This window comes from Ochlerotatus camptorhynchus, unplaced genomic scaffold (genome assembly GCF_037179485.1).
Source record: "Ochlerotatus camptorhynchus isolate MF236.1 unplaced genomic scaffold, CSIRO-AGI_Acam_v1.1 ptg000457l, whole genome shotgun sequence".
Classification (NCBI taxonomy): Eukaryota; Metazoa; Arthropoda; class Insecta; order Diptera; family Culicidae; genus Ochlerotatus; species Ochlerotatus camptorhynchus.
Window position 1 is genome coordinate 384,783 of NW_027040943.1, and position 15,946 is coordinate 400,728.

The 15,946-nt window shown below is 44.2% G+C and overlaps 3 protein-coding genes across 3 annotated transcripts; 2 read left to right on the forward strand and 1 right to left on the reverse strand.

Annotated features, from left to right (window-relative positions):
• Positions 1-1,354: 1,354 nt before the first annotated feature.
• Positions 1,355-12,438, reverse strand: Claspin (claspin). Its single transcript, XM_065235008.1, has 6 exons — positions 11,594-12,438; positions 11,365-11,535; positions 9,656-11,222; positions 8,310-9,598; positions 1,609-1,767; positions 1,355-1,545 (listed from the first exon to the last, which is right to left on the reverse strand). Exons 1-6 carry the CDS (start codon positions 12,323-12,325, stop codon positions 1,414-1,416), a joined length of 4,050 nt encoding a protein of 1,349 aa, XP_065091080.1. The 5' UTR covers positions 12,326-12,438; the 3' UTR covers positions 1,355-1,413.
• LOC135712102 (cytosol aminopeptidase-like) lies at positions 1,931-3,713 on the forward strand. The gene is made up of 2 exons (XM_065235079.1): positions 1,931-2,198; positions 2,259-3,713. Exons 1-2 carry the CDS (start codon positions 1,968-1,970, stop codon positions 3,666-3,668), a joined length of 1,641 nt encoding a protein of 546 aa, XP_065091151.1. The 5' UTR covers positions 1,931-1,967; the 3' UTR covers positions 3,669-3,713.
• Positions 12,439-12,673: 235 nt separating the features above from the next.
• Positions 12,674-15,198, forward strand: CPSF2 (cleavage and polyadenylation specificity factor subunit 2). The gene is made up of 2 exons (XM_065235080.1): positions 12,674-12,909; positions 12,964-15,198. Exons 1-2 carry the CDS (start codon positions 12,761-12,763, stop codon positions 15,155-15,157), a joined length of 2,343 nt encoding a protein of 780 aa, XP_065091152.1. The 5' UTR covers positions 12,674-12,760; the 3' UTR covers positions 15,158-15,198.
• The last annotated feature ends 748 nt before the right edge of the window (positions 15,199-15,946 follow it).

Genomic DNA, 15,946 nt, shown 5'->3' on the forward strand with positions numbered 1-15,946 from the left:
AATGGATATTCGATTCCTACTGTGTATTTAAAGTAAAGTTAGGATCTTATCAAGCAAGCACACACCTTTTACGATTCTTATCCTACTTACGGTTTCCTGCACATACGACTTTTCCTAGATACAAGCTTCGTCCAGTATACATTGGCTGTCTCCAACCGGCATGATCCTTTCTGTCTGTTTCCTCTTGCCGGTGCAAGTTTAATTCTTCTTTTCTTGTTCGTTTCTGGTTTCTGGTCGTGTTCCCATTTGTCCTCAGGCAGTTAATATTAGTACATGATAGGAAGAAAGAAAGAAATAGAACAAGTTAAGTGTGAGCCGCATGCATTGGTTACTTATTTGGGTCATGGTGTTGTCTTCCCTATTTATTTGCCCTAGTCGCTCTCAAATCGAACGTTTAACGCTGGATCAACAATAGAAAAGGGCCCATCAGCATTCGCAAACAAACCGCTCCAAAGCCCCCCACTCACAAAGCGAAGGCCACCCACGCAAACCAACACCATCATCGGATAGGGAAAACTTCCACCTACACGAAGACGGTGTTGGCCCGCGCGAGCAGCCCCCGATCTGTGAGGAATGGGCTCTGGACGGTCTGCCCACAAAAACCGATGGGCCCCCTTCCATTGTTGATCCAGAACTCACCCCCTTCCCTCACACTATTATGGTCGGAAAAGAGAACCCATATTTAGGAATCTATCGCGAACTGCGATGCAGAAGATATTAATAGCAAACTAATCTGGAACTGGTCTAAGACATATGACCCAGTGAGCATTGACACCTCACACTGTTGTGAATGAGCACGGACGCGGGATTTACTAGAGTATTAAATACAAAACGCAAATTCAAAATAAAACTTGACAAGACATCGTCAATCCCCTTATTCTTGGGCAGGGTCTGACGATGTGAATCTGATTTTGATCAGTGAACGGGCCCCATATGATACATTTTCTCACCATGAACCTGTCATTTCCAGCCTATCTGAACTATTTAATAAATGGAAACCATAACATGGGTTACGCTTCCCCTAAGCGGGCCCTCCGCATCCTATCTCTGTCTTATCTCAAATGCCAATGGTTTGAATGTATCAATATATACATTGGGAATGACGTTCAATCAAATAAACCCATACCCCACTCACTTGGCCAGGCTTCAGAATCGTCCAGTGGGCAGTGCGCTCTACACTCCAAGTTCCCTTTCTTTCAAATTCACCCCAAATTTGATATTTTACCCCTTTGAGTGTTGATTAATCACAATGAAACATTGTGACAGAGCACGGACTTGAGGTTACTAGAGTATTAAATAATCTAGGTCCTATTTAGGATTATATCTGAAAAATCCAAATCTGGCCAACGCCCACCATACTGATATTGTTTATTGTTTATAAATATAACTATTTAGTCGAGTGATTACATAAGCCTACATCAGATGTCCCAGTAGCAACCGTTTCTTGGTTTTACCATTCTCGTTAGCTGTTAAGTTGGCGGTCTTGGTTTTCTTGGCGACTTGAGCCGACTCATCTATGTCGGTATCTAACGAGCGTTTCGATCTCTGGAAAGGGTACATTGGAGTCATAAAACTGGGTATATATATATATGTTGTACTGATACTAACCGTCTTATCTACAGCGGGACTAACGGCTGCGAATACGAAATTCCTTCCTTTCCCTGCTACAGCCGTATTGACTCCCTCGGTATCCGGATTCACTTTGACCAAGCTAGCTAGTTTGTTTAATGTATCCTCGTCACGTGATAGGAATGATGCTTTGTGGCCCTGAAATAGAGAAATCGAGGTCAGATTTGCGAAAAACCAAGCAAACAGTGCTTTTGATGCAAGGAAAAAATATCATTCCCATCAACAAGCGCTCCACTATCAGTAGTCAAAATTGGTCTTTCCCCGCGTCAAACTGGTTCGTTTTTTAACGAAAACTTATCCGGAAGGTAATTTCCAAGCAAGAAATATTCCCCACCGTGATGCCCGTTCACACCTGGCTTCGGATGCAGACGTTTCAACGTTCTAAGGTTCAGTGGCTTGCGCAACTGTTTGCCACTGTTTCGAGGCGCAGTTCCCACAGTCATGGGGTGATCGGTACGGAAAAATGTTCGCGACCACCGTCGCGTGGCCTAGTGCTCGGGGTTTACGCCGATGAGCACGATCGAGACGACAACGGTCTACTGACTCCGGCTGCGGCCAAGTATAACGAGGTAGGTTAAATTTGAGCACCCATGCAAAAAAAAAAATCTTTCAAACATGCCCCCTTTCAGTCCTACACTAATGGGGTACTGATGGATATGCTTCGCATAGCCGGACCGATGCCAAAACGTGGTGAAACGAGAATTTTCTTCAATCTTGAACCAACCTATTCGGCGGTAGCTGTTTGTGGCCTCGGTAGCACCTGTCTTGGATATGATCCGATGGAAAAACTAGACCTGTCGAAGGAAGCAATTCGAGTAGCTTCTGCGAGCGGATGCCGTGAGCTCCAGAAACTGGAAACCAACCGTATCTATGTGGAAGATTTTGGTCACGCGGAGTCTGCTGCAGAAGGTGCCCATATGGGTATGTGGATCAATCAGAACCTGCGCAACCCGGAGAGTCGTTTGTTCATACCCCAGCTTCAGTTGTACTACGAGCCGGAAATGCCATGCGATTCAAATGGATGGAAAATTGGGCTAGCAAAGGCTGAAGCACAAAATCTGGCTCGCCAGTTGCAGGAGGCTCCCGCTAACCATATGACTCCGACGACTTTTGCACAGAACGTCGTGCAAATATTGTGTAATTCGGGCGTGAACGTAGAGGTCAAGGTGCGTAGCTGGGCAGAAAGTCAAGGCATGACTTCGTTTCTGACGGTGGCCAAAGGATCTTGTGAACCACCGATATTCCTGGAGCTCAGCTATTACGGAACCAAACTCAGTGAACGGCCGATTGTACTGATCGGACAGGGAAACACATACGATAGTGGCGGTATTTGTGCCAAGAAGCTGCACGCTTTACGAGATATGCGGGGAGATATGGCGGGAGCGGCCTGTGTGGTAGCCACGTGTCGGGCGATCGCGGCATTGAAGCTTCCTGTAAACATAAGAGCACTGATTCCACTGTGTGAACACATGATTGGGTGCAACGCTATGAAGGCTGGTGATGTCATACCGGTGAAAAATGGGAAGAGCATTGAGGTAGTCGATACCGATCACGAAGGGCCACTCGTTCTGGTTGATGCGCTACTATATGCGGCAAGCTTTGGACCCAAATACATTGTGGACGTTTCTACGATCTCGGATCATGTGCTGAATTCCTTCGGTAAAGTTTGCAGTGCCGTATTTACCAATTCGGAGGACTTGTGGCAAAGGATCAAGAATGCTGGAATACACACAGGCGATCGAGTTTGGCGATTGCCTCTGTGGGAATACTTTACACAGCAGATGTGTTCGGTTCAGCACGTAGATGTGCAAAACTACGGCAAAGGAACGGGTGGAGAGTCGTGCAAAGCAGCGGCTTTGTTGAAAGAATTTCTACCGTGCGGCCAATGGATGCACATCGATGCGTACAATGTTATGACCACCAAGGGAGAGGACTACCCGTACCTTCGGCGGGGTATGGCCGGGCGACCAACCAGAACATTGATTGAGTTCATTGCGCAAGCTTGTTGCAAAAACAAATTTAGCACGACTCAACATTAAGGTAAACTTAGAACCGTTGATCCCGATGTTTGTATGGTGAAACTATTTATCAATGAATTATCTTAATTTGGACGAATAAATTATTGATTGTTATTCTATGTTTCCGGTTAGTTCAGTGAAAAGATTTTGTGGACTGTATATGTTTTATTCCAAGTATTTAAAAAATTATCCGGTTTTCCCTCTAATCCACATTAAAACAAGTACCATTCTCTTATCAAATGTTTTATTTCATATTCTGTTCACTATCGCAAAGACACCATACAGTGGCGGGTGTCACTTCACTGTGGAAACTTGTCACTTGTCGTCACGGTGAAGTGATTCCCATTTGATTTGTACGGCAATCACGGCTCTTATTCTGAGTATCACTTCCTTATCACCGTGTAGCAGTGGCATCCCGCAACCTAACTTTTTACCTGTGCACCAACTTTCAAAACCAGATTCAATGCCATATTCAAACTCGAATCGGTATACATATATCTTCTAGTTTATTCGATATTTATCCATTGTAAGCAATATTTTGATAATTGTTTATGTTTTGAGAGTTAGTGCACAGGTAGATTGAGGTTAAGGAAACGTGTAGTGACACCCGTAATAAGGCACACAGATTTCTGTTAGACATAGGGGATATGGATGTAATGTCGACCTAAATGCCCGTAATTTGGGCCTATACATAAATTCAGCAATCGACTAAATTTTCAATAGCGACCAAAAATATCCATTAGTACCGTCTCAATAACACGTTCATATAAAAAATTGATCATTAGCAAATAGTGGGCATGAGCGATCAGTTTTCCTCCGATGTCTTCACTGACTACTTAAAAAGTCAAAATGAAGACATCGCTATTAATGATGTAAAAGTAGTGAACATGTTTGAAAATCCACGCTTCAATTATAACAAGTTTAGTGTTGTAATTGAAGTCAATGTTGATGTTTGTTATGTGCGAAAAAAGTAAAGGTAGGGTTTGATCGGTGCTCGATAGTTCCCGCGATTAATGTGTTGAGATGCTTCAAATGTGGAGAATTTGGGCACAAGAGCATGGATTGCAAAAATTGTGAGAGATGCTCTAGGTGCAACAACACAAAACGTCGGAGTGTACGTCAACTGTATTGAAATGTATTAATTGTTTGAACATGAATAAAGAACGAAAAATGAACTTGGACGTCAACCATGCCGCATTTAGATCGGAATGTTTGCTCTATAAAAGACTTTTTGATCAGAAGAAAAGCAGCTTGCGTTTCAATAAATAGGAGCCAAGTTCCAGGAATGTGAATCAATTCGAATTTTTATATTTGAATATTGCGGGGTTGTCAACAAACTACGTAGCATTACGTCAGATTGTTGAGGCAAAACGTCCTCTTTTAGTTTTCTTATCTGAAACTCATATTGCAGAAACTGAAGCTTTTGATCAGTATAAAGGGTGATACGGTCAAAATTTGGTCAAGGGAAAACGCGTGTAAATCGGTGAAATCGTTTATTTAAAAAATCAAATTAAATTTCTTTTTCAAGTTCAATTAGTATAAAATTCAGTAAAAATATTCAGTTAGGCTTCCGCTTTTCCAAATCCGAATTGCCGGGCTTTACGCTTGACCCCTGCCATCAGATTTTGTACAGCCACCTTGTCCACCTTCTTCGCCACAGAAAGCCAGTTTGCCTTGAACTGCTGTTCGCCCTTAGCAGTTTTTTTGGTCTTCTTTAGGTTCCGCTTGACAATAGCCCAGTATTTCTCAATTGGGCGGAGCTCTGGCGTGTTGGGAGGGTTCTTGTCCTTGGGAACCACCTGCACGTTGTTGGCGGCGTACCACTCCATGGCCTTTTTACCGTAATGGCAAGATGCCAAATCCGGCCAAAACAGTACGGAACAACCGTGTTTCTTCAGGAAAGGCAGCAGACGTTTATTCAAACACTCTTTCACGTAAATTTCTTGGTTGACAGGCCCGGAAGCTATGAAAATGCTGCTTTTCAAGCCACAGGTACAGATGGCTTGCCAAACCAGATATTTCTTTGCGAACTTTGACAGTTTCATGTGCTTGAAAACATCTGCTACCTTTCCCCTTCCTTTTGCCGTATAAAACTCCTGTCCCGGAAGCTGCTTGTAGTCGGCTTTGACGTAGGTTTCGTCGTCCATTACCACGCAGTCAAACTTCGTCAGCATCGTCGTGTACAGCCTCCGGGATCGCGCTTTGGCCGTCGTATTTTGTTTATCATCGCGATTTGGAGTCACTACCTTCTTGTAAGTCGATAGTCCGGCTCGTTTTTTGGCTCGATGCACGGTTGTAGACGATACACCCAGCTTATTTGCGGCATCTCGGAGAGAGAGGTTAGGGTTTCGCTTGAAACTACCGGCAACTCTCTTTGTCGTCTCAGCGGCTTCCGGTTTTCGATTTCCCCCCGATCCAGACTTCCTGGCTGTCGACAAACGTTCCCCAAACACTTTAATTACATTTGTAACGGTTGATTTGGCAACTTTTAGCGATTTTGCCAACTTTGCGTGCGAGTAGCTCGGATTTTCGCGATGCGCGAGCAAAATTTTGATACGCTGCTCTTCTTGCTTGGACGGCATTTTGACAACTGAAGAGTGAATTCCAAAATCAAAATAGGAGCAACATTCTACACACACGCACCTTCAAAATGAGGGGTGTTCAGGTTTTTTTAAATGCAAAATTGAAAGAAATACGTCAAGTTGATATTGACCAAATTTTGACCGTATCACCCTTTAGTATTCCGGGATATATTCCCCCTTATTCTGCGAGTCACGTGACTCTCTCTCACCGGTGAGGTGACAATTGTCACCTCACCGGTGACAGAGAGTCACGTGACTCGCAGAATAAGGGGGATTGTTGCTGCTTGTTTATCACATTCTAGACACACTGGCGGTGTTGCTATTTATGTCAAATAATCAGTTCAATTCAACCTTCGTACCAACGAAGTTATTGATGGCAACTGGTTCTTGGGCATTACAGTTGTACGTGGCATGAAGATGGGTAATTATGGTGTTTTGTATCATTCTCCCAGTTCTAGTGACCAGCGTTTTGTTAAAGTTTTAGAGAACTGGCTTGAAACATTCCTTGATTCTAGTAAATTAAATATATTGGCTGGTGATATTAATATCAATTGACGTGATAACCATAATTCAAATCATTTGAAGCGTTTAGCTGAATTTTTTAATTTAAAGCAAACGATAAATGAGTATACGCGTATTTCCAGGCACAGTAGAACTTTAATTGACCACGTTTATTCCAATTTTGATTCCATTTGTTCAGTTAAGGATACTGATTTGAAAATAACAGATCATGAGACCTTAGTGATTAATGTCTTAGACCATGTTAACGATAACGATAATTTTGTAAAATTGAAGTGTATTCGAAGCAAGCTGTTTCGAATTTTGTTGAGAGGAGCGAGGATTTTCCATTCGGGGCCGGTAACTTAGATGAATCTACAGCTGTTCTTAATAACACTTTGAAAACGTGTACTAATCAACTAGTTGAGCAAAAGATTGTTTCTTTGAAGAACTCGACCAGCTGGTACAATTTGGATCTTTTGCGTCTTAAACGGAAAAGGGACAAATGGTACAAAAAGTTTTGTAGATCAAATAATGACAATCATTGGAATAGGAACACCGTGTATTCATTCCATAATTCAATACCTAATCTGCGTTTGGGGTCATGCTGCTAAATCAAAACTTAAAAAAAATCAAACGTTGCAGAATAGATGTGTGAAAGTAATCTTTAATTTACCTCCCTTATTCTCAACAGTTTTGCTTTATACTAGTTCATGCCACAGAATTATCGCCATTCTAGGCTTGCGCGATTCTCAAACAATTTTGTATGTGCACAACACGTTACATAACCGTAATTTCCATCACAACATTGTTTTTTTCGACTAGAGTTAACCCTCAGAGAACTAGACATGCAAATGAGTTACTGAGAAGCAGAGCATGCACGAACTTGGGTCTAGGTCGCATCACAAACTACGCTCCATTAAAGTTCCCATCGACTTGAAAGCAATAATGAACAAAATTCTCTTTAAAAGCAAGCTGAAGCAGTATATAATTATGAACGTAAATGAATATATTCTCTAAAAGTGTCTACCATTTGCATATGTAGGTTTTTTCTGGCTCCTGCTATTTTTTTTTCCTGCATCAGTAATTATAGTATAGTTTAATAAGTTCAATTTTTTATGTTAAGCCACAAACGTTATCACTCTTTAAATTATTTAGAATTTTCTGTTGAGTAAGTGAATCCCTTCAAAGGAACTATGTTCCACTGGGATTTACATTGTTTTTAATTGTAGTTTTTTCTCCGCGTTTTCTTTGTTTTTTTTTAGTAAGTGTCCATTACCAGGGGGCTCTCTGTGCGAGCTCCTTGGTGTGGGGGTTAGTGGAGGGTATTAAAAAAAAACTAAGAACAAAAGCACCAGAACTTTTGTCTTGATAAATTCCCATCCTAGACAATGTCCATTGGCTTTACTCTAGAGTACACCTTATGCTTCACCTTCGTGTTCATTTCATGCCCTCCAACGATCGATATGTTCATCAATTAATTGGCCAAGGCATCGAAGTTAAAAAGGGCAACTTTTAAAGTTAAAACCACCACTGGTTGAATTCTAGGCATACGGAATAAGTAGCCATAAACTAAACCTACCTGCACAAACGACGATTTCGTAATCAAGAACGGTGAATCCTGTGGCGTATTCACACCAGAGCACCGCTTCGTTCGCACAATGGTGATCTTCCTCTTCATCGCCGACAACGTTGTATTGTTAGCACTTCCATTATCCTCATTTTCCTCATCCATAGACCGATCCAACAGAGTCCCGGTGAGATCTACCTTATCCAAATCAATCTTCTTTTCTTTCAGCAGCATTTCCCGTTCGTATCGCATTTTGCGCCATTGGGCCTCCGCTTCCCCATCACTACCTTCTCCATCCTCTCCTCTCTGCTCAACATCCGCCGCCTTTTTGTCGTAATCCAAACTAAACGTCGTTTCTGCATTCCGCCAACGGAATTGTCTCTCACGGCCTACACCATCCTTTTCTTCATCTTCGAAGAATATATCCTGCAACGATTTGACCTCCTTTTTGTCCTGTTCCAGCATCCTACGCAGATGAATCTTCTCAAGCTCGTGCTGCAGTTTGCCTTGATCAAACTCTTCTTCATCTCCCAGTTCGATGTCATACCGATCGAGATCCTTCTCATCCTCATCCGCACTACCCCACTCCGATTCGGACAGCTCGGCTTCGTTCTCCACAAACGCACTAGCCACCTTCTGTTTGTCCTTCTTCGTCAACACCACTTCGATTTCATTTTCCTCCGAATCATAGTCAACAAATCGTTCGGCTTCCTCCTCGTCTATCAGCATTTCTTTCTCGTGCTCGGCTGCATCTTCTTCACTTTCCTCATCATCCGAAATGTTTGCGTTTCGTCGTTTAGGTTTCCTTCGTTTCTTCTTTTGGACATCCCGTTCTTGGTCCTCCTCGTCCGAAGAAACAATTACCAGTTTGCCCTTGGTAATCACTTCCGATGGCTGGAACGGTTCAGTGTCCAGGTTGACATTTTGCTGCTGTGTAGCAAACGTTCCCGAACAGAGGGCAATCAGTTCGCTATCATCGACCGGATGTTCTCTGGTCTGCGTAAAAAGAGCCGCCGCAGCCGTTGTTGGTTTTTCGCTTTCCGGTGTCAAACGATCGCTTTCGGTGAGGGCAAGGAAGTCCGAAGGAGTCGCGGTCATTGGTTGGGTTGTTGAAAGAGATTCGGCACCGGTCAACGGTGGAGGAGCTTGAGTTTCACCGAATCGACCGGAACATAGGGCGAGAAGATCATCTTCTGCTTGAGTGTTTGCGGTATCCGGTTCTTCCGTGTCCTTCCAGAGGAGAGTCATGTTCTCACCCGTTTCGAGGTTGTTACGATCCGAGGGGGTGAATTTGTCGTTGCCTGAAAGAATGGATGTAAAGTTACAAGAGTTGAAATTTGCTTAACGAAGAAACCTACCGTCCAACATGGAGAATAGCTCTTCAGTTGTCGTCTTTTGCACTGCCTTGGGTTCAGCCTCATCTTTTCCTTGAATTTCCTCATCTGAGTCTTCGAATGCGGTAATTATCCGACTCTTCTTCTTCTCACCATTAACCATAGCTGGTTTGTCTATTGATTCTTCCTCACTTGACTCTTCTTCATCGTCGTCATCATCATCCTCATCATCATCATTTGCCTCTTCTTCCGGTGGCACTTGATCTGTTTCCTCAGCTTCTTCATCGTCCTCGTCGGCTTCATCATTCAACAGATCGCAAAGCTTCGCATCGCCGACCTCTTCCTCATCCTTATCATCTCCTTCATCTTGGTTGTCCTCAACATGTTTGTCATTTTCGACGATTTCGTCCTCTTCATCATCTTCAATATCCTCTTCATTATTTTCATCCTCCTCATCGTCCATCTTCTTCGCCGGCCGGATTCCCTCTTGCCTCTTTCGTAGTGTTTCCATTCGAGCCTGTCCCATCTTTTCCCACAAGCTCTGCTTCAGTTTCGCGTAGGCTGCACCGGGAATGGGTTCCTTTCCATTAGGGTTCCGTTCTTCCTGTTCCAACCCAAGCGAAACGGTGCTCATTTCCACCACACCCTTGTCGGTACTGAGGATATTCAAATTGGCGGCCCTTTTCGCCTTCTTTCCACTGCACTTGGCAAAGCGCTGGAATAGTATGTCCGGTCCCGAGGGTGCCTGATCATCCGAATCCAAATCGATAATCATGTTCGGGTTACCCCTCAAACTTGGGAACGCTGTTATGGAACCATTCGATAGGAGCTCTGCTTTCTTCTGTGCCAGCTTCGAGGGTGTTGGTTCCGAGAAAATATCATAATCAATTCGGGGGGTTTCCTTGCTCGGTCCAGCAATGGGTTCCGGTTCTGTTTCGATGATTGATGCTGGTTCTGGTTCCGCTTGAGAAGCCAGAAGAAGTTCAACGTTTTCATTGGTTTTGTTGACCAAGGCATCTAAAGCATCTTCCTCCGTATCGGACACCCGGAGGGATTCGCCAAGTTCGGTGTCCATAGGGGCACTTCTCTCCACGGCCTCATTTTCCACTTCGTTTGATGAAGTATCGATCACCGGGTGTCCTTCATGCGCTTGAGGATCGTTCTGATCATCAGCCTTACTTTCTTCATAAGAGATTATTTCGTTGGAAATTTGATTTTCCGCAGGTGTTACCTCGACATCAGTCTTTTCCTCTGTTTCCACCACCGACGCTGGCTCCGTAGGATCTTCGTCGCTTTCGCTTTTGAAAAATTCCATAGCTTCCTTTTCGCGTTCCTCAAGTTGTTTGGCATAGGCTGCCAACTGTTCGGGAGTCATTTTGATGGCAGCGGCTGCTTTCCTACGACCCATTGCTAAACCTCCCGACGCGTCTGACCCAACAGTAGATTTGTGCAACGTCCTACGGTTGAGGAATTCCTGTAACGTGTGCTGTTTGGGCCGATGGTATGGAACCGATACGCCGGCTTCACGGGCCATCCTCTGCGATTCACTTTGGATGACCTTCATCTGCTCCATTGCTGCCTTAGCAGACATCTGGAAGATGGTGGAGATTCAAATTACGGAAGCATGGTAATGAGGTAAAATACTAGGGGTTATTCCGAGAGTCGAAGTGACTTGTCACTAGTGAAGTGAGAAAGTCATTTCGACTCTCGGAATAACCCCCACTAAAACTTACTCGTTGAGGTTTCTCATCCGGCGTCTTCCTTTCTTGTTTGTTTCGCTTCTTCCTGGATTCGCCATCGCTGCCGCTTTGACTGTCAGTGCTTCCGGAACTACCCTCTTTATCAGAGTTCAAAGTACTGCCTGATCCAGGACGACCATCTTCGTCACTGAAGTCCAAGTTCAACTAAAAATTAGAGACATTTAGGTACGAGTTCCCAAAATCTTCTTTCGTACAGACTTACGCTTGCCAGCAGATCATTCGGGTCACCTGTCTTGTTCTTGCGCTTTCCTTTTCCGCGTTCCTTTTTTGTTTTAAGCTTTTTTTTCTTCTTTCTGGATTCACCATCCGAATCGTGAGCTGGACTGGCCGAGTCCGAGTCGATCAACGACTTGAATCTGCTCATGGACTTCTCAATCTTCTCGCCAATAGCATCGACTTCCGCGTTTTGTTTGCTCAGAAGATGCTCGTCCGAATCTAGATTCGGTTGCTTCTTTTCCACCGGACCATCCGAATCATCACTATCGATTATATTGGAAACCTTCCTGGTCAGTTTCTGAACTGCCTCACTCTGTTTGCTCTGTTCTTCTTCCGATTCAGTATCAATCAGCTGGGATATTTTCTTCCGGCTCCTAGCCACGGATATTAACTCTTCTTCGGAATTATCATCTTCGATTGTTGATAATTTTCCGGGGTGTTCTTCAGGTTCCTTAGCAGCAGACTCAAACTCGAACGGAGAAGCCACTAGCGAGTGATGGTCATTACTCAAGCTCGAAATTCCTACCGGAAGTGCCTTATCCGTTTGATGCTCACCGTCCGACTCGTCAATCCGCAGCTTATCTTCCCCATGCAGTTCCGAGTCCGAGTCGTAGGTCAGAGTCATTTGCGAATCCGATTCGCGATGTTTTGATTCGTCAGTCATTGGATCAGTTTGTTGCTGGCTGTTGCGAGAACTCTGATTGGAATCTTCGTCCATTACGATCACTTCACGCTTTGACCGCACGTAATATTCTTTAAATGTACACGAATTTCACTTGATTTATACGAATGGAATTTTCCGAAAAAAGGAAAATTAAAACGAAAAACAATATTACAATATTTTGTCACGACATTTGCTGCACTAATCACCCACGATTTGCCGTTTTTCCCGCCACAAAAGGCAAGTTTCTGAAGTGAGTGTCCATAACAAACGGAGCTCACGGAAAAGAGTTCCCTCACTTAAGCCCTTCAGAATTTTCATAAAAAAGTGACGTGTGACGCAAACGTCAAAAACTTCGCAACCGCGCGCGATCAAAACAAAGCGCGGTTTTGGCTTGGCTGGAAGCATTATAAATTTTTTTTTGGAAAATTCGCAAAATTCGTGTAAAAGCGATTAAATTTGACCTGTACGGTACGATAATAGACGGCGGAGATGACATCGATCATCAAGTTGCATGCCATTTCCGGCGCAATGGACGAATCGCCCCCGTGCTACATTTTGCAAGTGGACGAGGTTCGCTTCCTGCTGGATTGCGGGTGGGACGAGAAGTTTGATCCAAACTTTATCAAGGAATTGAAAAAGTGAGTTTTTGTTTGTTTAGGTATTCAAGTGTTCTACCAACGATCAATTTTCAGATATGTCCACACGATCGACGCCGTACTGCTCTCATATCCGGATGGTCTTCATCTGGGTGCTCTGCCCTACCTGGTCGGCAAGCTGGGTTTGAATTGCCCGATCTATGCCACCATCCCGGTCTACAAGATGGGCCAAATGTTCATGTACGATCTGTTCATGTCGCACTACAATATGTACGACTTCGATCTGTTCACGCTGGACGACGTCGATGCCGCATTCGACCGAATCATTCAACTAAAATACAACCAGAGCGTGTCGTTGAAGGGAAAGGGATACGGTATAACAATCACACCCCTTCCGGCTGGACACTTGATTGGTGGTACCATTTGGAAGGTGATGAAAGTCGGCGAGGAGGATATTGTGTATGCTACCGATTTCAACCATAAAAAGGAGCGACATCTGAATGGCTGCGAGTTGGAGAAGTTGCAAAGGCCATCACTGCTGATTACGGATGCATACAATGCAAAATACCAACAAGCGCGCCGTCGGGCTCGAGACGAGAAGTTTATGACTAATATTCTACAAACACTGAGGAATAACGGAAACGTCCTTGTTACGGTTGATACGGCTGGACGAGTGCTTGAGTTGGCACACATGCTGGATCAACTGTGGAAGAACAAGGAATCAGGTTTGATGGCGTACTCATTGGCATTGCTGAACAACGTTAGTTACAACGTGGTGGAATTCGCCAAGAGCCAAATCGAATGGATGAGCGATAAGCTGATGAAAAGTTTCGAAGGTGCACGGAACAATCCGTTCCAGTTCAAGCACCTGCGATTGTGCCACACCATGGCGGATTTGGCCAAGGTTCCGAGTCCCAAGGTAGTTTTGGCGAGCTCTGCCGATATGGAGAGTGGATTCTCCAGAGAACTGTTCGTTCAATGGGCAGGCAATGTGAACAATAGTATTATCATCACGTGCAGATCGTCTCCTGGAACGTTAGCTAGAGATCTGATTGAAAACGGAGGTAACGGGCGAAAAATTGAATTGGACGTGAGACGACGTGTGGAGTTAGAAGGAGCTGAACTTGAAGAATACATGCGCACAGAAGGGGAGAAGCATAATCGTTCGATTATCAAGAGTGACATGGATTTGGACAGCAGTTCAGATTCGGAAGATGAACTGGAGATGTGTATCATCACCGGAAAGCACGATATAGTCGTACGTCCTGAGGGTCGTTCCCACACGGGTTTTTTCAAATCCAGCAAAAAGCAGTACGCAATGTTTCCATTCCACGAGGAGAAGATCAAGTTCGACGAATATGGAGAGATTATTCAACCCGAAGACTACCGAATGGTTGATATGGGTCCGGATGGTGGTTTTGAAGATAACAAAGAAAATCAAATAAAGCCCGAGGACATCAAGAAGGAGAAGGATGACGAACTTTCGGTATTGGATAAACCGACCAAGTGCATCAGCAGCCGTAAGTTGGTTGAGGTAAATGCACAGGTACAGTTCATCGATTTTGAAGGAAGGTCAGATGGCGAATCCATGCTGAAGATTCTGTCGCAACTTCGTCCACGCAGAGTGGTCGTCATTCGTGGATCACCTCAGAATACTGCCCAGATTGCCGAGCATTGTCAGCTGAACATCGGAGCCCGGGTTTTTACACCCAACAGGGGGGAAATCATCGATGCCACCACTGAGACTCATATCTATCAAGTTCGTCTTACTGAGGCCCTGATTTCGCAAATGGAATTCCAGAAGGGCAAGGATGCCGAAGTGGCTTGGGTAGATGCGCAGATTGTTATTCGTAACAAGCAGTTCAGCACGCAGGGGGGCGAGGGAGACGTCAGTGGTCCGTTGAGTGGCACCACAAATAATGCCACTACTAACAATGCGATTGCTGCGGCAGCAGCTGCTGCCTCCGATACTCCGATGGACGTTGATCAGATGGCGGAGGGCGGCGATGACAAGAGCGATCGGCAGATTTTGACGCTTGAACCAATGAAGAACGATGAGCTGCCGGCTCATAATTCGGTGTTTATCAACGAGCTGAAGCTGATCGATTTCAAGCAGGTGCTGATGAAGGCCAGCATCGTTTCAGAATTTTCGGGTGGTGTGCTATGGTGCAGCAACGGGACGGTAGCTTTGCGACGAGTCGACACCGGTAAGGTTACCGTGGAGGGATGCTTGTCGGAGGATTATTACAAGATTCGGGAATTGTTATACGAACAGTATGCTATTGTGTAAGATCCGAGCGCAGTTGAATAAAGGTAGCTGATGGATCATGAGTGAGGTCATTATTAAACAGAGAAATCCTTAGTCCACTGGTGATCATAGCAATGGAAGTGGTTTGGGCTAAATTATTGTAGAAGCATAGGAAGTTTTCATTCTGGAGTGTGTAAATGCTTTATTTTTTCGGTTACGAATCACAAGCAAAGTAACCTAATCAACAAAATCATGTAAATTAGGATAAGGAATCCTAACAAAAGCAACTTGGATCCGTATAACTTTAAACAACAAAAGATGGGAAAAAATCTCAGTTGTTTTTAAGTTTTGTTGGAGTTTCAACGACAGTGAGCATAGTAGCCTAGACTAGATCGCATCAACCACATTATAAACTGTTTCAATAATTGGTCATTGTTCTTCAAGCTATCGCCAAATCCAGACTTGGTTTTTGTTTCAAACGGGACCAAACAGAAATCTGATTATTGAAAGGCTTATTGATATGGAGAATTGGACAACCACTCAGATTTTCTCGCTGTCCAGACGTAGCTTGAAGTAGAAGATTTGTGGAAAGCGGTCGAGCTGGACTTCACTGATAAAAGAAAGCGTTTCCATTATGTCCATTTTTTTCCATCTCGCTGCATCGTATTCAGTAGGTGACCAGTAGCATTTCTTCATTCCATTATTTAACGTCGGTCTCTGTTCCACAATCTAGTGCCAATCACCGACGGACATCGATTGCCATCCATTGACGGCAATCGAATGTGCAGGAAGGCAGCTTCCACACCTGCGTAGGATATCGCACCCATTCAA

Excerpts from the sequence above, each read along its gene's own strand:
- LOC135712102 (XM_065235079.1), top strand. The coding sequence starts at position 1,968 with ATGCCCGTTCACACCTGGCTTCGGATGCAGACGTTTCAACGTTCTAAG. Across the intron at positions 2,199-2,258 it reads CTGCGGCCAAGTATAACGAG|TCCTACACTAATGGGGTACT; the intron begins GTAGGTTAAATT and ends GCCCCCTTTCAG.
- Claspin (XM_065235008.1), bottom strand. The coding sequence starts at position 12,325 with ATGGACGAAGATTCCAATCAGAGTTCTCGCAACAGCCAGCAACAAACT. Across the intron at positions 11,536-11,593 it reads CGAATGATCTGCTGGCAAGC|TTGAACTTGGACTTCAGTGA; the intron begins GTAAGTCTGTAC and ends TCTAATTTTTAG. Across the intron at positions 11,223-11,364 it reads CGGATGAGAAACCTCAACGA|ATGTCTGCTAAGGCAGCAAT; the intron begins GTAAGTTTTAGT and ends ACCATCTTCCAG.
- CPSF2 (XM_065235080.1), top strand. The coding sequence starts at position 12,761 with ATGACATCGATCATCAAGTTGCATGCCATTTCCGGCGCAATGGACGAA. Across the intron at positions 12,910-12,963 it reads TTTATCAAGGAATTGAAAAA|ATATGTCCACACGATCGACG; the intron begins GTGAGTTTTTGT and ends ATCAATTTTCAG.